The sequence below is a fragment of the Cydia splendana genome, chromosome 3 (genome assembly GCF_910591565.1).
Source record: "Cydia splendana chromosome 3, ilCydSple1.2, whole genome shotgun sequence".
In the NCBI taxonomy this organism is placed as follows: Eukaryota; Metazoa; Arthropoda; class Insecta; order Lepidoptera; family Tortricidae; genus Cydia; species Cydia splendana.
In genome coordinates this window covers 20832951-20857693 of record NC_085962.1, presented here as the reverse complement: position 1 = coordinate 20857693, position 24743 = coordinate 20832951, and the positions used below count along the sequence as shown (strand labels likewise).

Sequence of the window (24743 nt, the reverse complement as noted above, 5' to 3'; positions counted from 1 at the left end):
CTGAGTTACATAAACATTTCCCTACAGGCCCTACAGCTAATGTATCATACTGCGGAAAGATTTCTAATTTTATTAGGTTGTACTGTATTATTTATTTACGTTAGTGAAATGACATAATATTGTTTTAGAGGGGCGTATTGGCCCTGGGACTGTGCGAGTATGGGTGCGGAGACGCCAACATGACGTGGGTGCGGACCGTGTACCCCACCACTTCCACCCCCATCAACATACCGAACATGTGGAACAAATACTTCAATTTCACTGTAAGTAAATCATGTATAATTACGTTAATAGTCTGTGCGGAAAGAGAAGAGTCGTGAAATGTATGGGATTCAATACATTCTACGACTCTTCTCTTTCCGCATAGACTCTAACAATTTTTTTCAATGGCTTCACAAAAATATCTATCGCCGGAACGACTCGACAGGTAGGTACTTTCACGGTTAGTGTCATGTTATGTCCTTACCTTAGTGTTATTGGAATAAATACTGTGTATTGATAGTTATAGTTATATTTGCTTTGTACTGCAATGCTATAAACTCAAAAGATTGTTTATGTAGGACCGATTCTTATTTATTTATTTTTTTACATATTAATCATGTTTTTATAAAAAAAATACAAAAAAATTAAAATCGGCCCATTATTGTCAAGCCTCTTAGGGGGCGTAGTGCGTAGTGTGTGTAGAAATTCCGGTAGTTAAAGAAGTGTAAAACATTTCCTTTATTCACGCAACAAATGAACTATTTTTTGTACCCAGCAGGTAGTTTCTGACGACGACGACTACGACATCCAAGAGCACCCGCCGCACCTGTGCATCGACGGGCAATGCCACGTGTACATGAACTACAAGTCGCGCATGGTCGTGCCCATGGCCATCCAGCCGTACGACGAGCTGTACGACGACAACAACACGGACTACTGCTCCTACCGCGTAGGTCAGTGTCACGGAAGAAAGAATGAGCGCGCGTCAGTGTCAACAATAAATTATGAAAGTTGTGAATAATGTAAACCCAGAACCTATAAATTTAATGATTACTGACCAAACAACGTCGCGAGAGTGCTCAACATTTTTATATTTTAGTTACCTAATTGCGACACTTAATGTTATCGACTAGTAGCGATAAAAGCTTGTATCAAAAATGAATTTTGACAAAAAACTTATTCCTGTGACAGATGTAGGTACGCGTATTACATTAACAATAACATAGATTTTCTTGTCCATTGACCGTGTATCTCCCGACACAGGAGGCGCGAGCTGCACGGTGCCGCCTGGCCGCGTGCCCGACAGCGAAGACTGCATCCCGACCGTGCGGTGCCAAGTCCTGGACCCCTACGACGAGAAAGACTCCGTCATGGGCCACGCGGAGTGCAAGGTTTACACTGGAGACCCTACCGCCACGTTCTGGACCTACTTTGTTATAAGGTATGTGTTTTATATTATACCTAGGTGCCCGACAGCGAGGAATATGGCACATTGTTCGTGTCAATATTTAATACGTACAGTCAAGGTATCTGTCTCATCTCATAGTAAATAAATGTTGTATTAGGTAAGCACGCTTATAGCCTCGTAACATTTTTGTTGATCCATCTAAACTGAAAATCGTAATTAGATTCCAAAAAAAGTAAGACAATGTTGCCACTGCAATAATTTGTTTGTAAAATAGTACTCATACCCATTTATTTATAATATTATTACACATTACACGTCACAATTTTATTTACATAAGATAGATTACTACAGTTTATGGAGATTACAACTAGTAAATTCCTATTTAAAAATAAACACGCTAAGATAATTTATTTATTGGTAATTTTACTCCTACGATTAAAAAAAAAGTACTTTTACCTATTTACTTATTTTTACATAAATACAAGACGCGCTAGTAAAAAGTGGCAACATTGTCTTACTTTTTTTGGAATCTAATTACGATTTTCAGTTTAAGGTTCAGGCTAGTGTGGTTGTCAATACTAACAGTATGAAATGTCCAATGTAAACTAAACCCTAAATGGCTCAACCATTAAAGTCTGTGTGTTACTGTACCTACTTTATATAACTAACCGAACGCGATCCGAAAGTAAAAGCATAAGGTTTCAAGTTTTGGCGCAGCCGAAACCGATCCTGCGGCCGAAACATGATTGTAGTAGGTATACATGTTTAGTTTAGTTTATTTATTTCATAATGATAAATTACAGTATAAATTATTCTTACGCTAATCTATATGAATTTACATTATGATCGTCAATAATTTAGCATGCAAACATAATCATACAATTATGGTGGTTATTAATTATGGAATTAGGCAATTTTTATGCCGAAACCTGCCAAAATCGAAACATCCACCGGACTCGAGTTTTATTGTCTTATTGTCTGGTATTCACCTTATTGTTAGGTACTAACGAACATTTCCGCAGGATCCTCTCGGACATATGGCCGACGGCGGCGTTGGCGCTGCTCGGCACGGCGTGCGTGATCGCCACGCGCGAGACGTCCATCGGGCGCGGCGACGTGGGCCGGCAGCTGGCCGTCGGCACCATCGGGCTGGCCATCTTCCCGCCCATCGCCGGCGTCGCCTCCGACGCGATGCCCGACAACCCCTTCCTCGTGCCGTTCATCATGCACGCTGTCTTCATGCTGATTGGCGCTGCTATTTTACTGTTGGATAGGTAAGATACGTGGTCAATTGACCTTCTGGTCAATAATAATGACTTACTATATTCACGTCTATAGCCGATGTGGCCTCGGACGCGATGACTGATAATATACAGGTTGTCCCAAACTTATGGGACATGAAGGGGAAGTACCTTAAATATCGTAGATAGTGTATTTTGCTCAAAGAAGACTTTATGTTATTTTTAAAAGTTAGTAATTCTGCATTCATAGATTTTCTAAAAATTACTTGCTTCGTCTGGGAATCGAACCGACTTAAATGTCAAAAAAAAAATCACCCTACTTTTATGATGCCAATCGAAAGAATAGCTAAAAAATAATAACTCTGCTTAAGTAACATTGTATTTTAAAAGAAAGGAACAGCGTGAAATTAATAATTTTAATCAAATTAAAAACATACATGAAACTGCCGTAGTCAATTAAGTAGGTATTTTTTTGTAAATTAATTAATTAAATGCTCAAAATGTGATCCCTCTTGTCTTACGAAAATCGCCAATCTTTTAATGAGTCCGCTGCCTGTTGATTTTCTTATCATTTTATGGTGAACACTCGATGTGATATGGCACAATTCTGTTTGCAACTCGCCCACGTTCTCGTATCGCTTTTTGTATAGCATATCTTTCACGTATCCCCAAAAGAAGAAATAATTCACCATACACACTTAATTGACTACGTCAGTTTCATGTATGTTTTTAATTTGATAAAATGATTAATTTCACGTTGTTCCTTTCTTTTAAAATACAATGTTACCTACTTAAGCAGAGTTATTATTTTTTAGCAATTTTTTCTAGCTTGTCTTCAGTCCACAGCTCCGCAAATCTCATAGGTAAAATCCTACGGGGACTTCCCTCAAACTATGAGACTGCGGGCTTGGACGAAGCTAAGAAAGCTTGGTCAAGTGCTTGCCCGAACAAGGATTTCCCAACTCATCCAAATTGTCAAAGGAGCTGGGATGACATCATGTGCCAAAGTTCAGTGAATTCCCTCCTAAGCCGTAGTACAGGCCGCGAACGGGCCAGACTACTGGCTTCGGCGTCGAGGGAGTCCGGTGATTGGCTCCGGGCTTATCCTTCACCGAACACCGGAACCTTCCTCACGCCGGACACTCTCCGCATCGCGACCTGTCTTCAGCTTGGAGTCCGCGTCTGTGCTCCACACAGGTGCCCCTGCGGCAGTGAAGTCGATGAATTAGGACACCACGGGCTATCCTGTCAAAAAAGTGCTGGCCGCTTTTCAAGACACGCCGCACTGAATGACATAATCCGGCGGTCTCTTGCATCCGTCAACGTGCCAGCTCTACTGGAGCCAACTGGCATGGCTAGAGACGACGGCAAGAGACCGGACGGTATGTCCCTGGTTCCTTGGAGTTTGGGAAGGGTGCTAGTATGGGACGTTACCTGCGTTGACGCTCTGGCCCCTTCCCACCTCACGGGAACCAGTCACCAAGCAGGTGCGGCGGCTAAAGCGGCCGAAAAGCTCAAATTCCATAAGTACAGGGGTCTCGGCCCCGAGTATATTTTTATGCCATTTGGGGTTGAGACCCTTGGCCCGTGGGGCCCTAATGCCCTACAACTTTTTAAAGACCTTTCAAAAAGGCTTATCGATTTCACTGGTGGCCGAAGAGCTGGCAGCTTTCACGCTCAACGTATTAGCTTCGCAATACAGCGGGGAAATGCTGCCAGCGACCTCGGCACCATGCCAAAGGGGCCCAATTTCTTAGACGTATTTTAATTTAATTTTATTTTATTTTATTTAGTATTAGTTTTTAGTTTTCTTTCGATTGGCATCATAAAAGTAGGGTGATTTTTTTTTGACATTTAAGTCGGTTCGATTCCCAGACGAAGCAAGTAATTTTTAGAAAATCTATGAATGCAGAATTACTAACTTTTAAAAATAACATAAAGTCTTCTTTGAGCAAAATACACTATCTACGATATTTAAGGTACTTCCCCTTCATGTCCCATAAGTTTGGGACACCCTGTATAGTGATATTCCGTTCCAAGTTTTTTTATGCTCGTTTTGGATAGGATGTTACGTTTTCTTTTTCTTTTGTATGTATTAATCATTGGACATTTGAACATGACATGACATTCTATATTCTGGCAAATAATTTTGATCGATTCTGGGATTTGACTCAGGGACCAGAGGCGTCTTCTTCTTTAGGTAATTCCTTTATCTTCCCGCTTGTAGCTGGCGCGACTTCAAACGATATCTCGAGTGTGCCTACACATTTTATCTATAATTGTTTTCCATCCTATTTTCTCGGGAATGTTCGTGCCTATTTGTCATGCTACTTCAGTCAACCTCAGTAGGTACTTATAGTACCGAGTGTCACTGAAATAGCAAGACACTTTCGTACGTTTCCGTGAAAATACGATGGAAAATAATTATGCACTACATCGGTAGGTATAAATAGAACCGCAAGTAAATAGCTATTTACTTTGATGTTCCAGTCAAAAACGCCCAAGCAATGGTCGTTAGTATTGTTATTGTTACAATACAATTGTCACTTGTTCGCAGTAACATGCCGCTGTCGACACCGGAGTGGTGGTGGCACACGTCGACGGGCATGCTGGCGCTGCCCATGAACGCGGTGCGGCGTTACGGCGCCGAGACGGCCGCCATCTTCGCCGTCGTCACCCTGCTCGGCGTGCTGTGGAGCGGCATCGACTCCTACCTGCCTTGGTGAATATACTACACATGCTGTTGACGCCCATCTTCGCCGTGGTCACGCTGCTCGGCAGTGGGGCATCGACTCCTACCTGCCTTGGTGAGTATACTACACATGCTGTGGACGCCCATCCTCGCCGTGGTCACGCTGCTCGGCAGTGGGGCATCGACTCCTACCTGCCTTGGTGAGTATACTACACATGATGTGGAGGCCCATCCTCGCCGTGGTCACGCTGCTCGGCAGTGGGGCATCGACTCCTACCTGCCTTGGTGAGTATACTACATATGATGTGGAGGCCCATCCTCGCCGTGGTCACGCTGCTCGGCAGTGGGGCATCGACTCCTACCTGCCTTGGTGAGTATACTACACATGATGTAGAGGCCCATCCTCGCCGTGGTCACGCTGCTCGGCAGTGGGGCATCGACTCCTACCTGCCTTGGTGAGTATACTACACATGATGTGGAGGCCCATCCTCGCCGTGGTCACGCTGCTCGGCAGTGGGGCATCGACTCCTACCTGCCTTGGTGAGTATACTACACATGATGTGGAGGCCCGTCCTCGCCGTGGTCACGCTGCTCGGCAGTGGGGCATCGACTCCTACCTGCCTTGGTGAGTATACTACACATGATGTGGAGGCCCATCCTCGCCGTGGTCACGCTGCTCGGCTGTGGGGCATCGACTCCTACCTGCCTTGGTGAGTATACTACACATGCTGTGGACGCCCATCCTCGCCGTGGTCACGCTGCTCGGCTGTGGGGCATCGACTCCTACCTGCCTTGGTGAGTATACTACACATGCTGTGGACGCCCATCCTCGCCGTGGTCACGCTGCTCGGCTGTGGGGCATCGACTCCTACCTGCCTTGGTGAGTATACTACATATGATGTGGAGGCCCATCCTCGCCGTGGTCACGCTGCTCGGCAGTGGGGCATCGACTCCTACCTGCCTTGGTGAGTATACTACACATGATGTGGAGGCCCATCCTCGCCGTGGTCACGCTGCTCGGCAGTGGGGCATCGACTCCTACCTGCCTTGGTGAGTATACTACACATGATGTGGAGGCCCGTCCTCGCCGTGGTCACGCTGCTCGGCAGTGGGGCATCGACTCCTACCTGCCTTGGTGAGTATACTACACATGATGTGGAGGCCCATCCTCGCCGTGGTCACGCTGCTCGGCTGTGGGGCATCGACTCCTACCTGCCTTGGTGAGTATACTACACATGCTGTGGACGCCCATCCTCGCCGTGGTCACGCTGCTCGGCTGTGGGGCATCGACTCCTAATACCTGCCTTGGTGAGTATACTACACATGCTGTGGACGCCCATCCTCGCCGTGTGGCGTCGACTCCTACGTGCCTTGGTGAGTATACTACACATGCTGTGGACGCCCATCCTCGCCGTGGTCACGCTGCTCGGCTGTGGGGCATCGACTCCTAATACCTGCCTTGGTGAGTATACTACACATGCTGTGGACGCCCACCCAAGTAGCATGGAAGTGTCGGCAACATCAATATAGCAGCCAATTAAGAACTTAGAGTGATTTAAGTGACGTATAAGAGTGTCAGAAAAGATTTAAGCTGTATAAAAGGTACTTTACAGACATTATACAGCTCAAGCTGTATAAAATCATTATAAAGGATTCTGCGGAAGCATGGGGTGCTTTATCAGAATATAAAAAATCTACTATAAAACTAAAAGTGTTGTGAGAGACTACAAGCTAATTCTATCGTAAAAGCTGTATACAGGCTGTATTGTAGTAACACTTGGCACTTTTAGCTGTACAAAAGTATCTGTCAACTCCGTTTTAAAACATTAAGTGTTGTGAAACACTACAAGCTAATTTTATCGTAAAAGCTGTATACAGGCTGTATTGTAGTATCACTTGGCACTTGTAGCTGTACAAATGTATCTGTCAACCCCGTTTTAAAGCTATTTCTTATGGCGTAATCTTACTCTCCTATAAGAATAGTACTTGTATAACTTCTGTCTGTAAGGGTATTATAAAACCAAATGAATAAATGGCAGCTATAGTACAGCTTTTTTTTGTATTACTGATAGAGTCGCTTATAACAATCTTATGGCGTAATTTTACACTCGTATAAGTATAGTAGTGTAATGATTTCTGAAAATAAGTGTATTATAAAACTAAAGGAATATATGACAGTTACAGTCTTCTTCTTCCTCGCGTTATCCCGACATTTCGCCACGGCTCATGAGAGCCTGGGGTCCGCTTGACAACTAATCCCATGATTTGACGTAGGCACTAGTTTTAGTTTTTTAGTTTTTACGAATGTTTTTAATGAATGACAGTTACAGTACAGGTTTTTTATTTGTTATACGGATCTCTAAAGAGAATTATAACTTATGTACGGAGAACCGAAATACAGCCAAACGAATACAAATATTCTATTATAAAGCTGTTTTAATTACAAAAGCTGTAAAAGACACTCCATTTATTACACAGCACAGCTACTAAGATTATAATGCTCTCCAACTATCCTGTAGGCTGTTTAAAAATTGTCGCCATTTTACAATAAATAAAAAAACGTACTTGTAAATATAATTAAAGAAATACTTGTAAATATTTAGCAGACTAACGCCGTGTTATGATTACCAGCTAAAATAAATTGTTTAGCCTTAGAATTAATATTTATAAATATTTTTGATACTCTAACCTTAAAAACAAACAGTAACTTTACCGATTTTTGATATTTTCCTTATGGTTTCTCTTTGTTATTTTGCAGGCGCGTAAATATTTTGCCAGAAAAGATACACAGGTTCACAATAAATAATAATCCGCACTTACCAATAATGTAAAATTCCATTCAAGTCCTGTATAATATTTACTTTTACTTTTACCATCCACTATAACACTTTATTGTCGCCATTACTATATTACGAATGAACAAGATTAAGACATTTTAGTTTCTTAAATGATTATTATTCTCTTGTAATTCTTTCTTATAACTCATTTAAAACTTATATTCTTATATCGTACTTATAAGAGATTATCTGTAGTGTTAAGGTTTCCTGTTACACCGAAATATAGCTGTAATGCAGCTATTATGCAGCTTATGTATTGCTTATACAGCTACTCTACAGCTCTAATAACGCCAAAGGCTGTATAATTTGGGCCCTTTTTTTACTTATAAGGGCTGTATAAGCGCTTATACAGCCTTTGTACAGCCTAACTGTACAGCTTATAGTATACAAATAAACTTTAATACAGCTTATATACAGCTTGCAATGCTACTTGGGCATCCTCGCCGTGTGGCGTCGACTCCTACGTGCCTTGGTGAGTAGACCAAACTGTACACTGTGGCCGGACATGACACGAGACGGTCATCTATCCTCGATTCTTCGTTGTGGTCACGTTGCTAGGCTGTGCAGTTAAGGGGTCCACACCCGACACTCCACACTCGTGCCTGCCTCGGTGAGTAGACGATACATAGAGATAGGAACATGCATGTCAATGTACGAAAGTCTTCGTGTGTACTTTAGTGACAACATAGGCATGTTACAATTTTGGCCGTCATCTAAGTATTTCGAAGTTTGAATCTGATTGTAATTAGAATTGGGTCGAATTTCATTTGTTTGAAAATTATCCGAGACAAAAGAAAAGCTACTATGTTTTATCTTCCATTGAAACCGAATGTACATCGTAATATACATTGGGCGGCACGAATCTATACCAATGAATAATTCCAGGACGGTGAAGGACCTGAACGGCACGGAGACGGAGATGGGGCTGACGGTGACGATCGGCGCGCTGCCGGCCATCCCCGCGCTGTGGTGGGCGGAGGCGCTCGTGGACTACGTGGGCCACTCCAACATCTTCATCACGGCCTTCACCTTCTACTGCCTCCGATACACTGGTAAACTGATCAAATTTGAACCTTGAATGTAGGAAATTGAGTTGATTTTTGAAAAATACTAAACAAATGCAGCTCCATTCCAATTTAAAATGATTTTAATAATTGCATCGAACAGAATAAGTATTATAGCTAGGACCATGAGCCTTTATAGGAGTTTAAATACCTAATCTACTTATACCTACATAGGCGTCGCCAACGGGACAACAGAACAAAATTTCTAACTAAAATGTATTCCCCTCCCCTGTACATATTTTATTTTAACAAATAACTCAACGGCAATGTCGGCAATAGCTCCTTCGATACCATTTCGATACTAGTAGCAATTATGATTAATTGAGTCTCCGTTGTCGAGCAGGTCTGGCGTACAGCACCGACTACACCTGGATAGCGGTGATCGAGGCGCTGGAGGTGTTCACCATGAGCCTGGTGTGGGTGACGGCCGTGCTGTACTTCCGCCACCTCGTGCCGCGCAAGTACACCGCCACCGGCCAGGCGCTGCCGGTCATCGCGCACTTCTGTATCGGTGAGGACAAATAATCCGTTCTATTCGACGTCTCGTAACCGGTGGTCGGGGGTTATTCCCACTAGTTATCACCAAGTTCTTACCAGTTACCTAACTAATTAGTTTAAGACATACCTAATTTGCATGTAAATATAGGTATTAAGTAGATGTGAGTAAACATTGCACGCCCATGTCGGGTAACTGTTGGGACAATGTTCTTGTATAAATTTCATCTTCTGTACACAGTTTGTCAATAAAGTGTTTCTATTTCTATTTGTAGTGGTAACTACTGGGAATTTATTTCCCGTTTTACCACTGGTAACTGGGAAAAAATCCCAGTAGTTACCACCAAACCGAGTTGGTGGGTGATTATTTTTCCCAGTAGTTACCACTGGTAAAATAGCAGGAGATCTAAGGTCCCGTTTTCTAAGGGGACCTTGCATTTTGGAGACAAAGGAAACCGCTTGGAACAGGTGTTCCTGGGGGTGACCTGAGCTGATTAAGCCCGGTTGCCAAGAGGTTCCCCCCAGCAGGTGGGCAAGGGAGGGGGGGGGGGAAAGTGACTCCGGCGCGCCTCACTCTAAGCTTTATATCTGCATACATCTCGCAACTATATCAAGTTTGGTGTCATTTTCGTATAATTCGAGGATGAAGAATTCATTTCTGTGACTAAATTTTCACTCACCCATACAAAAAACACGAAAAATTCAAAATTCATAAAAAATCTTTTCGAATCGAAAATCCTGTACAAAATGTATACTATGAGGATTTGCTCTAGAAAAAAAATACCCGTGAATAGCCCAGTTATCCTACTATACAGAATAGTAAACTTGTCAAAAATTTTTTTCATAACTCTGTTAAAAAAAATGTTTTGTGTCGCGCGGCGTACCTGCATTGTAAGAGCGGTATGCAACGTTTAGGATTTTTAAGTATGTTTAGATGATTTCTGATAAGTTGTTATTATTCTGGTGGTAGATTACATTAATAAATTACTTCTGGACGTGATATATATACAAATATAAATTAAATATATAAATAAAGATGTTGGGAAAACTTTCGCTAATAGAGTTAAGTATTATAAATGTGATAAAATTAACATAGGAGATGTTTGACAAAAAATGCGGGTTAAAATAAGATATATATTGTTCGTAATTGCCATTCACAGAACACCCGACTAGAAACCTAATATTGGCCATTTTGTTCGCGACGCAAATCACCAAACTGTGTGGCGCGGGAGGGGTGCTCCCGGCGTTGCGATTGGTCGTGGCGCGCTGACACGTGTAAGCGTAGGGATGGGACATGTTCATTACTTGCAGTGGTACTGGTACCAATGGTACCGTAATCTGTTGTGGTAAAATAATAGTTATCAATAAAGTCCACAGATTAATTACTTCAGAATATTCATACAATATAATCATTCATTAGGTACTTTAAAAATGTTACTTTGCATATTATTAATGAGCTAAGATTGTAAACATAAGAAAAACTGTAACGATTTCGATGAAATTTGCTATATGGGGGTTTACGGAGGCGAGGCGTTTTAACTCTAGGAAAACGCGCATTTTAGATTTTTTATGTTTGCTGTGCAAAGCTCGGTCTCTCAGATATTCAGTTTTTATTAACGCTGTTTTCTTCAGTAGTACCGTTGAGGCACCACGTCACTGACACAAAGGCAAAAGCCGCTGTACACCAATGCATGCATGCTAATGAAAAATACTGTATTATTTTCCTAGTCTAATTCATACTAAACAACCATGCATAATCTATTTAAAGCATCTAAGTACCTACGTTTACGAATAAACCGACGCGACAATTTTGTATATGATCCCAGCACATGTGTAAAATTAGTTTGGTTACGGCAATAACATAAACAAATATAAAATAATATAAATGTGTAATAAATTTCACATTTCGTTGGAGTCCATTTCAGTTCATCATCAGGTCCATCTCGTGACCCAAGACCTTACTGCTCACCTAGAGGATTCTAATAAACCCACACAACATGTGTCTATCACAAACCAACACCGATTTCCCTCGCACTTCTTCAAAGTTCATCATCAGGTCCAGCTCGTGGCCCCCCACCTTACTGCTCACCTAGAGGATTCTAATAAACCCACACAACATGTGTCTATCACAAACCAACACCGAGTTCCCTCGCACTTCTTCAAAGTTCATCATCAGGTCCATCTCGTGCCCCCCCACCGTACTGCTCACCTAGAGGATTCTAACAAACCCACACAACATGTGTCTATCACAAACCATCACCGAGTTCCCTTGCACTTCTTCAAAGTTCATCATCAGGTCCAGGGGCGTATTTACCCTAGGGCCATCCGGGCCATGGCCCGGGGCGCCAACCTGCTAGGGGCGGCAGGTGCGGCGTTCGCCGCCCCTGGCCGATTGCAATTTTGTGTTGGTTTTGGCGCCATTCAACCAACTTTTACTTCTTAATTTTTTATTTTTTTTCTTGTTAATCTCAAATTAAAATTAACATAAAAAATAGGGATAGGCTGTATCAGGGACACAGCCACAGTGGTTTACGTGAAAAAAATATTGCAAACGCAGCTTAGGGACGCTTATAGGGACCCCACAGTGTAAACTTCTAAAAGGCACCGCAGGCGCCCTATATGAAAGAGCGCGCTTCGGGCGACCTTACATTACAGTGTAGAGTGCGCCGCAGGCGCCCTGTAAATCAGAGCGAGCAAAGCTTATAGTGTAAAGGGCGCCGCAGGCGCCCTGAATGTAAGAATAAGAAGCCTGACTTTACAGTGTAAAAGGCCCCGCAGACGCCCTGTAGGTATGTCAGAGGTTTGCCCGACCTTACAGTGTAAAGAGCTAAAGAGCGCCGCATGCGCCATGTATGCAAGAGCGTTCTAAGCTTAGTCTCAGGCGCCCTGTACCCGCTATAGTGCCGCCGCGGCCGTAAATTCTAAGGCATTATTTAAGGAGATGAACATGTTCTACTAGGGTTAAAAAGGATCGTAAAGAACTGTTTTTGCTTCATCCTTCTATACGAGGTACGTCAGTTTTGTGCATTAATTTTCGCACACGGCAGTCGTAAAATTTCTGTAAAAAATGCCACTATTTTTGTTCTTTACAGCTTATTATAATCTCTCGTATTTTAATTTTATAAATTTCACCAGAATCGGTTAATGGACTGATGAGTAATTACTTACTAAATAAACACTTCAAATAGGGGTCATTTTAGCTCCGAATGCACCGTTTCTAGCGCAGATTCAGCGCCATCTAATGTATAATGTCCGCTGCACATGTAGTTCCGAGTAATGGCTACTTTTTTCTATACACTGATATCAAAACTATACTTTAAGGTATTATTATTAGCATTTATTACATATGCCACCACGCCAGTAACACTTCGTTACATCTGGTTTTTGGTCCGACCACACGGGTTTTTAAACGGTTTTTAAAGACGTACTACGGGTTTTTAAAGACGTTTATTAGGTACCTACCTAACGTTTCACGTCACAAATAATTTAATCTTTTTTATTAATCTGTATGTATTTTTTTATTTAAATTGTTTTTTTTCCTTAACTTCTGGGGCGGCGAAACTTATTGGCCCGGGGCGCCAAATTTCAAAATACGCCCCTGATCAGGTCCATCTCGTGACCTAACTGCTCACCTGGCTTCTTAAAAAAAATTACATCATTCATTTATTATTAATAAATCAATCATGAATTTCAAAAATACACTTTGGTGGCAAACGCAGCCTATGGAAACTATACTACTAACTAATGGCGCTTGCAACTAGGAGAATGTCACATGGGCGTTGCTCTGAAAACCTGCTAGAATATGATCATTTTCTTATTTTGATGCTACCTCAATAATGGTACTACTAACTAAAAACTAAACTACATACTACATATACCCACTAAGATAAACTACCAACTACCTTATTAAAACTATAGATTTTACAGATCAATTTTATTTATTCTCAATTAAAAATGAAAGAGAATCACAATTATCTTTTACATTTCTTAAAATGGTACAATATGGTTCGAGCGAAAGCACGAATTTACCGCAATTGACAAAACCATCACCGTCACATCACTAGTTGTTGACGTGAAAGGGATAGCACATTGCATTTTCAAGTTGACGGAAAAGGACGGGCTACTTCACTGCCGCTCAGTACAACCATATTGACCAGTATAAAATGAACCCCGCGGACAAGTAATAATTTTCAACAAAATAGTGATTTTGACTTACCTGTGGAATGTTGTTCCATCTGTTTTATAACTGGAAGTCTTAGATGACTTGACACACCATTTCACACAGCAAAATCCCATGATTTGAATAAATTGCGATTTATTTTCGTAAACACGCGCACACTGTTAACAGGTCGTGAATTTGGACGCAACTGATCGGAGCGGCGCGCGTGAAATATTTTATAAGCGCTATTGCTCGCACGAGTGGAGGCCGCGAGTCGTCCTATAAGCTATGTCTATAGGGGTTGGTCTGTGTTGCCATTACATGCCCATGGGACTGTGCATTTTAGGTTTTTTTTAACGCAGTTGCACCTCCCTGCGCATTTTGTTTTGCAGCGGCAACGAATAAGCTCTAAACAAGCAGCAGCCGCCGCAGGTAGGCTTGTCCATATGGGCTCCGAATAACCATGTTGTTTGGACCAGCCCCAGTCAGCACGGCATGGTGGCTGTTGCTGAGGGGCTATAATCTGTCCTCAAACATAGACCAAATCCTACACCGGAACATGCGACACAACTGAAAACCGCCGTGTCGCCGAAATGTCAACCTGGTTGACAAGGTGCAGAGTACCCTAGAGGAAAAGCAAACCGCTCTATGTGCGTTCCTTGATGTTGAAGGTGCTTTCGACAATACACCCACAGAGACCATACTCAATGGTATGAAATCAAAGGGAGTAGACGAAACCACCACTGGTGGTCCACCAGATGGGTACATAGCATGCTCTCAAACAGAGTAGCCACTCTGACCATCAATACTATATATAGAGCATGAATTTTATACCACTAAAGGGTGCCTACAAGGAGGCGTTTTATCCCCACTATTATGGACCCTAGCGGTGGACCAACTTCTTACAATCATGTCAGGCCAAGACTTTGATACACAAGGATATGCCGACGACCTTGTAGTCATCGTCAAAGGCCCTTGCCTCAACACAATATCCAACCTAATGCAAGGAGCTCTAAGCACAATATTCAAATGGTGTAGAGAAAATGACTTGTCCATTAATCCGAGCAAGACTGTAATAGTACATTATTGTCGAGGCTCGGAAGTAGCTACTTGCAGGCTGAGGATTCGTTTTAAACGGACGACCTTGGGAGTCCGTTTAATTGAATCCGAAGCCAGCAAGTAGCCTTCCAGCCGAGTCATATATAGTGCTTTTCTCAAAAATGGTGCAAGAAATATAAATATCATAGAAATATTTTACAAAAGCAACTTTCTTACGTATATATTTTCACAGAAAAAAGTAGAAACAATTTAAAAAATTAGCTTTGCCGCCTTTTTATTTTTTTAATAAAAAAATAGAAGTGTATTTTTCTGCTGAAAATACGCCAACCTATTTGAGACAGCTAAATAGTCGCGGTACTAATCATCTGTTTGGCTGTTTAATGGGCCTGTGCCTTCATTTGATATGGCCATTTCAACTTTTAAAAAGTTTGGAACTCGACAAATAATGGAATTTGTATGCAACATTGCAGTCCCAAAATCGAGACTGCAATGTTTTTAACTTTTTAATTTTTTGACTGACCATAAACTACGCGCTTCGCAACCTATTTTTTAAACGGCAAAGTCGACTTTGCCGTCCATTTTTGAGAAATAGCCATTTAACCATTCACAAGGAAACGGAAGCTCGATAAACTCACAAAACCAAGACTTAATGGACAAATAATACCGTTCTCGGCAGAGGTCAAGTATCTAAGGGTCACCTTCGACCAAAAGTTTACTTGGAACCCTCACCTGAGAAACATTATACAAAAAGCGAAAATGGCCATGTGGTCATGCTGTCGAATGGCAGGAGCAAGATGGGGCTTAAGACCCAAATTGCTATGTGGTTATACACAGCGGTAGTGAGGCCAATTGTCACCTACGGCTCCGCAGTCTGGTGTAACAAAACCAACCAAAAGACAGCAATAGACACTCTAAACAGCCTGCAACGCACGGCTTGTTTAACAGTAACAGGCGCCTACTCCTCGACACCGGGAGTTGCCCTAGATGCACTGCTGGACATCATACCACTCCACTTGCAGGTGCAAAAGGAGGCCAAGCAGTGCGTCTACAGAATATGCACGCTAAACAGGCCAAAATGGCGCTCTCAGGCATTAACCGATCTAAAGGCCTGGGTTTTTTGCGAATAGAACCCTTAGCATACCCACTGATGACACGCACACCGAATGTCATCTCACCAAACTGTACACAGTAGAAATACCTCCTAGAGACAAATGGATCAACAACCAAATGTACGTCTAAAAGGGAAGCCACATCTGGTATAGTTGAATTATCGAGAAGATGGAATTGCATTTGTAGTGGTTGTATGCTGATAGTACAAGAAAATAGAAAATTTAAATATAGAATGCCTGTAAACAAACAATACTACTACATATGCAATTCCACGCTCTCGATGATTCAACTATATAACGATGGTTCCAAGAAAGGCAATGATGTAGGATGTGGGATCTATGGTGAGATATCTAAGCTCAGAGCGCTAGCTAGCATGGGCACACTGGCCTCAATCTTGCAGGCAGAAGTCTTCGCCATCAACAAATGTGCGGAGGTCAATCTGGATAGAAACCTAAGACACCAGCATTTCTACATCAACTCAGACAGCCAGGCTGCTCCACTGGCACTAGAATCCCTTGAGTCAAACTCAAAACTAGTCCAGAACTGTAAAACAAACCTAAATGCACTGGCTTACTCCAACAAAGTTACACTTAGATGGGTACCAGGGCACTCCGACATTAACGGAAACGAAGAAGCGGACGAACTTGCTAGAAAGGGCGCAGACACACCCCTGGTCGGCCCAGAACCGTTCTGTGGAAGCACAAAACGAGATGCATATTCTCTGCTTAGCAACTTAGAAAAAACGAGAGCAATCGATTGGTGGAAGTTCGTTAAAGGACAAGAACACTCGAAAGCTCTGATCAACGGGTTCAACAGCAAAACTGCTAAGGAGCTTTTAGGACTCAAAAGGCACAAAACCTGCGCGGTGACCAGAATACTGACTGGACACTGCAAGTTGAACAAACATATGTTTCAAATTGGCAAGAAACATGATGCGACATGCAGGTTCTGTCAGGAGTCAGAGGAGACTGCAATGCACATTCTCTGTACTTGTGGACCACTAATGTCAAAAAGAAGTACCTACATAGGGCTACACGTAGTGCAACCCTATGAGGTACAAAACATTACGGCCCAAAGAATCTGGAACTTTCTGGATGCAACGGGCATTAGTAATGAACTTAAAGGGCCGTCACAATAGATCAATGCTGGTCAATGCATCACTCAAAGGCCCACAACACCACAATAATAATAATAATGTCCCGCGGGGGCAGCTTGTGGCGAGCTGACGGTGAGTGGCGACACCGCGGACCCCTATTCCAGAGGGCCCTGTCATCTGGCCCTCGCCTCTGTGCTTGCCTTGATTGGCCGGCCAGAATGAAGTCGCAAGAGCGGGACCTATGCTCCAGGGGTTGGAAGTGTAAAATGTCATAACGCCAGCGGCCTGCTGAACGGATTACCGGGATCTGGCTACCGCAGACTCACATCTCGACAACCTCACAGCCACTCCAAAGTGTTGCTCTGTTGTCGCATTCGCACGGCAGGTGTCCGCTAGTCTCTCCCATAGCCCATTATCCAGTCCATCCAACTTTCAAATCTATAGCCCATGACCTTAGTTCCCATCGCAGCAGCAAAGTGCTGCACCGCAATAGTCTTTGCACCTGGCGGGGACCATCTCCGGATGTATCACATTGTGCGTTCGGGGATAGTATCCACCACATGCATCTCTTGCTTTTAGATTAAAGTGCCTTAAAGGGCCTCTGCGCTGTTGGCTTCGGCCCCACGTACGCCTCCCAAAGGTCCGGGACCCCATGGTCCCGAGATATGGAAAAGACATACAAATAATAATGTTAATTTTATCACATTTATAATACTTAACTCTGTTGGCGAAGGTTTTCCCAACATCTATATTTATATTTGTATATATATATCACGTCCAGAAGTAATTTATTAATGCAATCTACAACCAGAAGAATAACAACTTATCAGAAATCATCTAAACATACTTAAACATCCTAAACGCTGCATACGGTTCATACAATGCAGGTACGCCGCGCGACACAAAACATTTTTTTTAACAGAGTTATGAAAAAAAGTGTTGTACAAGTTTACTATTCTGTATAGTAGGATAACTGGGCTATTCAAAGGTATTTTTTTTCTAGAGCAAATCCTCATAGTTTAAAATTTTTAGACAATTTACGAAAAAAAAAATTAAAAGATTTTTTTGGAATTTTGAATTTCTCGAATTTTTTGTATGGGTGAGTGAAAATTTAGTCACAGAAATGAATTCTTCATCCTCGAATTACACGAAAAAGACACCAAACTTGATATAGTTGCGAGATGTATGCAGATATAAAGCTTAGAGTGAGGCGCGCCGGAGGCACTATTTCCCCCCCTCCCCAGCCCACCTGCTGGGGGGAACCTCTTGGCAACCGGGCTTAATCAGCTCAGATCACCCCCAGGAACACCTGTTCCAAGCGGTTTGCTTTGTCTCCAAAATGCAAGGTGGTGGACCTTAGATCTCCTGTTAAAAGGTGGGATTTTTTTCCCAGTAGTTACCACCAAAATTTTGTTAGAGTTAAATACTAATAAAAAGTAAAGTATAAATACAGGTTATTTTTTTATAATTACCTGCAATAATTTACGGGGTAAATATGTAGGTCATACTGAACAACTTTTACTATGGAACCAATACCGAAAAGGCGAAAAAAAAAAACAACGGGTTGCACTCCGGGAGTGCCGACAGAAGTGAAAACTCAATGACTAGTCCAAAATGTCCGCAGCACTATGTGTAATTGACCCATCCTCCTTTCCATTGAAAAACTTTAGTTCCGAAATTGCTGGCCAGTGAGCTAAATAGCTAAATTTGTAGCGTTAATTGTTTAAAATTCGAATAGAAATTGTAAAGTTACCTTGCAGACCTCGCATCTAAATATATTTGGTCATGATATTTTGAGTTTTATTCACCAGTACTAGAGTTCACTTTTATTAGCGATTTCATCAAGATGTAGCTTTATTGAATTATATTGGAGTGATATAAAGTTAGAATGTAACTGTGAGCTTTATTACTTAATATAAAAGTCCAGTTTTAAATAATTGACCTGATTAAATATGATACGTTATGACTAAAGTTCTTTGATGAATAACATTGTCTGTCACACATGACGTCAGCGCGTTACGCTGTCTCGAGTTTATCATTTTTTCCCCACCTCAAAAAGTGCTCAGCGCCGCTATAGTAGATTGTGCTCAGCGCCGCTATAGTAGATTGTACAACAAGGGCATAAAGTGACCCATTTTTACCCGAGGCAATTTTTTTTAACCAAAATAGTAGACGAGGGTAAAAATGGACATTTATGCCCTTGTTGTACACTCTGCTTTTCACTTCGATTGCGAGGAAAATAAAACACATTTTCACTGCAATTTACACCACGAAATTGTCGTAAAGCGAAAGAACAATACTAAATACATAACCAATTCCCGCCAACTATTTAATTTTTTTTTAATTTTCATCATGTGATCAGAGTTTCAGACGCTTGGTTTTCTGCCAAGTCAAACATTTTGGAGCATTTTTGAACGATAATCGACTCCTATTTCATGTGATTTACTAAATTTAATGACAGAAAATACGGATTTTTAATAAATTGTAGCAAAAATAAAATAATATAACAAGTTTTGTCATCTACACAATTTTATTGCTCAGTAAAATTGTGCAATATGTTTTAACTGTTTGGCTGTTGAGACCGATTACCTTAGTCTTAGAAGAAAATTTTACTTTTATGCTCTAGTCTAGAGCATAAAATGCGATTTTATGTCGTCTACGCACGACATAAAGGTGCACTTTTCGAGCATGAGAAGTGAAAAAGAAGTTTTCACTTCAAAAATTTACTCTCCCATACAAATATCAACATCAGGCGAGCCAAAAGGACTTTTTTAAATAAATTTATGCTTTAATAAATTATTATAAATTGATTAGTGTTTCATTTCAGTAAAATAAGACAAAAAACTGTTAATTATGGCACTAGAAACTTCATAACTCCCTAGGGAGAACGCTTTTTCTATAACTCCCGCTAAACCTGCGTGCAATTCCACATTTACTGAGCGAGTGTGATGAAAACTGTTTAATTACCTTATGAAATCACTTGAAAATTTATCTAAATGAATGGTTAATTTAATCCTTACATTTACCTTTTACTTTTTGCACTTGTACCGGTTAAACTATTTTAATATTTTTGATCACTTTTAAGGCTTCTGATACACTAATCAACTTATAACTATTTATTCCCAGTAGTTACCACTGGTAATAAGAACTTGGTGGTAACTAGTGGGAATAACCCGTGGTCGGGGATAGTAGAATTTTTCATGCGTTTTACCTCTGTAACACGAAACCTCTTTAAAATGAACAAAAATCTACAAGAATCTCCCTAAGTCGATGCTCGCTCTATAAGACGAAACCTCGTTAACGCGAAGTTTTTGGAATTTCCCTTGAGATTCGTGCTATCGAGGTTTCACTGTAACTATAATAACCCATGGGACCGTCTCTCAGGGCGCTGCATCGGGGCGATAGTGAGCGGCATGGTGACGCTGAGCTCGCCGCTGGAGAGCGCGCGCCAGCTGTACCGCGCGCTGGGCGTGGCGGCGCTGCTGGCCGCCGCCGTGTACCTGGCGCTGTACCACCTGCTGCTGGCGCCGCGCTGCGCCGCGCCCAGCGCGCCGCCGCCGCAGCACCTGCTGCAAGGTGCCTACCCTGCACACAGTACGTCGGTTTACTTCGCGAATTCGCACGGGCAAAGGGGCGACTCGATCGATATGTATAAGTGGATATTAATGAGTATGGGACGCCGCCGGCTCATACCAAACGTGTCGAGCAAATCGTTCGCCCGATGTCCTGCTTCTCGCTAAATCTCAATCCATTGCGGATGACAGTTTGCTACTTGAAAGCCGAGACATTACGTTTCGTTCGCAACGGCAAAAATAATTGGCGTCTTGGCTAGACCCCATAAATACCTACTTATAGTCGCAAATCGGGCCACTACATGATCGGCGACGATAAATATTTAAAAACAACTCTTCATTTCTATACCTATTACCTTTCTCATGGAATATAAAATGTAAGATCACCACATCATAACATCTTCTTTGTTCCAAGCTTCCACTGTGGATGGACGTCTTAATGGAAAAGGTATGAGCGTCATTTCTGCATAAATTATTCCAAACTTTGACATTTATACATATTTTGTTTCAGGCTTGAACACGAACGGACGGTCGAACGGCGCCTACTCGCCGACGCGAGTCTACCACGAGGAGCGCTCTAGGAAGGGACACTTCCGTTATTAACTACACTTCACCCAATCAATCTCACAAAAAAAAACTATATGAACTCTTTCACTGCCAAAATTAAGTACATACAATGACAATGCCGAACAATTTTGTTTGAAATGAAGAACTACATCCGTTGAATCGTGTTGCTTTGCTAAGACGTTTAGTGTATACGGTTTTTAATCACAACCAGTTCGTACTTTTTTCACCAGATGGGACGCTGCGCTCCATTTACGTACAAATGACACTTTCTGAATGTAAACTTAACGCTAAGGTGTATTCGAATAATTCCGAAAGGAAAAGCACTAAAAAGGTATAACTCCGAAAAGGGACTCTTATTACAACGGAATATGAGTGATTTTTAAATGATTTTCGGGTTTACCCAATTCCGAAATTACTGGAATACATATTTGGATTACTCCACATCGGAATGGTGAATAAGGTCAATTGCTAAAGTCTCAAATAAGATCTGAATCGTGCCTATATATGTAGATAGATATACCTACTAGATGTCTAAAAAGTAAGTTAATGTCTTTAATTCGTGACAATTACATGTTTAAATTGATATCACAAACAACAACAACATAGTTGTAATGTCGAATAAGATTAACGTTGTAATAATGGGTACACAATTGTGATATTTTAAGTGCTTTTTTTACTAATAGAATCAAGTTTTTTAATCAATTAATATTTATTTAACAGTTTGACTGTTACTACTTATTAATATTGTTTGCATTTGTACCTAGTTATTTTAGGTATACAGTTATAATATGACAATTTGAAATAAAGTTATTTCACAATCATTTCGGTGTTTTATTGATTTATAATTTTTGATTCTGCATTTAATTTCAATATAGGCCTTATGACCTATGCGCAGTTTAGTTCAGTTTGTCATTCCGTTGCGTCACTTTCCTTTGTCAAATTGAGGAAAGAGATGCAAATTACGTATATAGAATTGTTATCTAGTTAGTAATGGTACTTTTTTCATGTCATTTTAGACAAAGATTGTATGATTTTACAGTAGGCTTTTACAAGACGTATAAAGTTAAGGAGTCGTAGTAGAATAAAATAGCCGCGTCAAGTACTGAGAGCTAATTTAATCCGAAACTAATAATAAAAAATACATTGAATGGACATACATATTTTGGGGTAGAATGTGTTATTTTTGTAATTATATACAATATTTGTATTAATCGCTATGAACTTAAGGTCTAATAATATATGTGAAATGTACTCAATTAACTTATAACATTAAAGTAGAAAATCGATACCAAATTATCACAAACATAATTCGTAAGGGTGGTATTCCACCTATCCAATTTCTTTATCCAATGTCATTGCCACTCTCTCTCATTAAAACAAAATGTGAGACGCAATACACACATTGGATAAAGAAATTGGACAAGTGGAATACCACCCTAAGACATCTAAATTGCATCCATATTAGTTGCTCAACCTAGTAACACAGCTATTGTATCAGTATTCACTTTCTCTTAGCACTTATGATCATATACCTCCATCTAATATGCAGGTAAACGGTTGACCTTGCATTCCAAAAAAAAACGAAATTCTTACTACTTCTAAGGCAACTTATGTATAGTTGGATCTTTATGAGGTGATTATTTGGGCTTAAACACCTAATCTGTTAACAAAAGGAATTGTTTTTTTTTATGCAGCGTTTACTACTGCTGACTCCGTCATAAGTGAACGGAAACAATTTTACTATTCTATTTATATGGATCAAATTCATGTAACAGCTCATTCCGAGATAAGACGTTTTATCTGCAAAAATTACCTGAATGTGGGCGGCCGATCGTTCTACATCCCCTACATCGTGTTATATCCGAATGAGTTGTTACATGAATTTGAACCTTAGTAAACTCACGATACAGTTGCGTTTTAAACGACATTGTTGCTTTCCACACATGCCACTTTGCACAAAAGAAACAAACAGCCCAATTCGAACTTTAAAGCCAACCACTGACTGGTCAGTTGTTCGGAACTGTCAAATTTTTATTCTAACTGACAGGCCGATATCGTCCGGCGGCCTGTTAGTCAGTGGTCGGCATAAGATACGTCAATTGAGTCGCTTAACTTCAAACTCGGGTAAATCCATCTGTCAGATTATGCGATTTTGGTACTAAGAAAAGGTAATAGAGTAGATATTTGCTGAGAGGGTCGAATGGATTTACCCGAGTTTGAAGTTAAGCGACACAATTAATAGATCTAAAATGATTTGGATTAGACATGTCAGTGTCAAACGTGACGTTTCTTCAAACAAAAACGTCACATTTGACACTGACACATCTAATCCATATCGTTTCTAGATCTATTAATTGACGTATCTTAAAGTTCGAATCGGGCAGAAAGGCTCGGGTTTAACCATGAATCTAGGATATACCTGGATCTGGCATGAGTGGTGGGGGTAACTGACAGAACGGGATAGTCTTATGTATCTTTCAGTAGGAGTAGCAGCGAAAGAGCTATTATTGTTTGTCCTTGTCACAGTCTCACATTTTATTTGTTCCCCACCTTTTTTTTAGTATGGATAATGGTGGGCAACAAATGAATTCGACCAATCAGTGTCGCATTTGCGTATGTTTTGGCACGCGTATACCACTTCTATACGATCCTACCTTCTATGGGTTTAACCCATTACCAGGCTGACATTTCAAAAATGACAATCGAATGTTATTTTTCGAAAATAGAACACATGTTTGAAGGTGCCGTATGAGGGAAATATATATCCCCTACCCTGCTAAAGGGTTAAGCACAAAAAATCACCTCAGAAAAAGTAAACTATATAATAAGCGATAATAAAAAAATAACTGAACAAAACGAAAAACAAATTCACTGTAAAGCTACCAAAAATAACATCTTTAAACGCAGAAATAACAAATAAAGTCTACCGGAGACTTTCATGGTCATGACCCCGTGGCTTAGTCTTCACTTAGTTACACCGCCAGTATTCGACATTGGTATCATTGTAGGTAATACCAGTAACACACGTAGCCGTATTTGCCATAATAAAATGATAAAAAACCACGAAGTAAATTCCTGGCATCATATGATGTCAAAAGCAAAAAACTTCTTATAACAAAGTTGGTAGTGAATGAAGTGAAAAAAAATTACTTAAGAAGTCTCCAGAATATTTTTATATCAAAACTACATAATTGCATTGCCAATGAAAAATATATTTTTTGAAAGTTTGAGCTACCTACCTATATTTACATCTCATGCTAAAATATAAGCAAAATATCAGATCAAATTAAAGATACATATTCAAGAAAAAGTGCGTTCTCTTTGTTTGTACGATCTGATGACCAATGTTCACAATGTTGACTTAAACGGAATCAAATTCCTAATTAATGTATATATTATGATTATAAATTAGTACACAAATAACACTGGATATCGGTTTGGCAGTTCTTTTACTGTATTAT

The 24743-nt window shown here is 40.9% G+C and overlaps 1 protein-coding gene across 2 annotated transcripts in view; it reads left to right on the top strand.

Moving 5' to 3' along the window:
• The window catches only part of LOC134806806 (uncharacterized), a 61154-nt gene extending 39787 nt beyond the window's left edge, over positions 1–21367 (top strand). Inside the window, exons 6-14 of one of the 2 annotated variants that reach the window (XM_063780189.1) lie at positions 129–263; positions 761–935; positions 1246–1423; positions 2413–2664; positions 5189–5353; positions 9046–9212; positions 9568–9735; positions 20528–20719; positions 21227–21367. In XM_063780189.1, the coding sequence (XP_063636259.1) occupies positions 129–263; positions 761–935; positions 1246–1423; positions 2413–2664; positions 5189–5353; positions 9046–9212; positions 9568–9735; positions 20528–20719; positions 21227–21318 (1524 nt within the window). In that variant the 3' untranslated portion in view covers positions 21319–21367. Of the gene's footprint in view, positions 1–128; positions 264–757; positions 936–1245; positions 1424–2412; positions 2665–5188; positions 5354–9045; positions 9213–9567; positions 9736–20527; positions 20720–21226 lie in introns of both variants that reach the window. The other variant, XM_063780188.1, reaches the window with a different exon arrangement.
• Positions 21368–24743: the final 3376 nt, after the last annotated feature.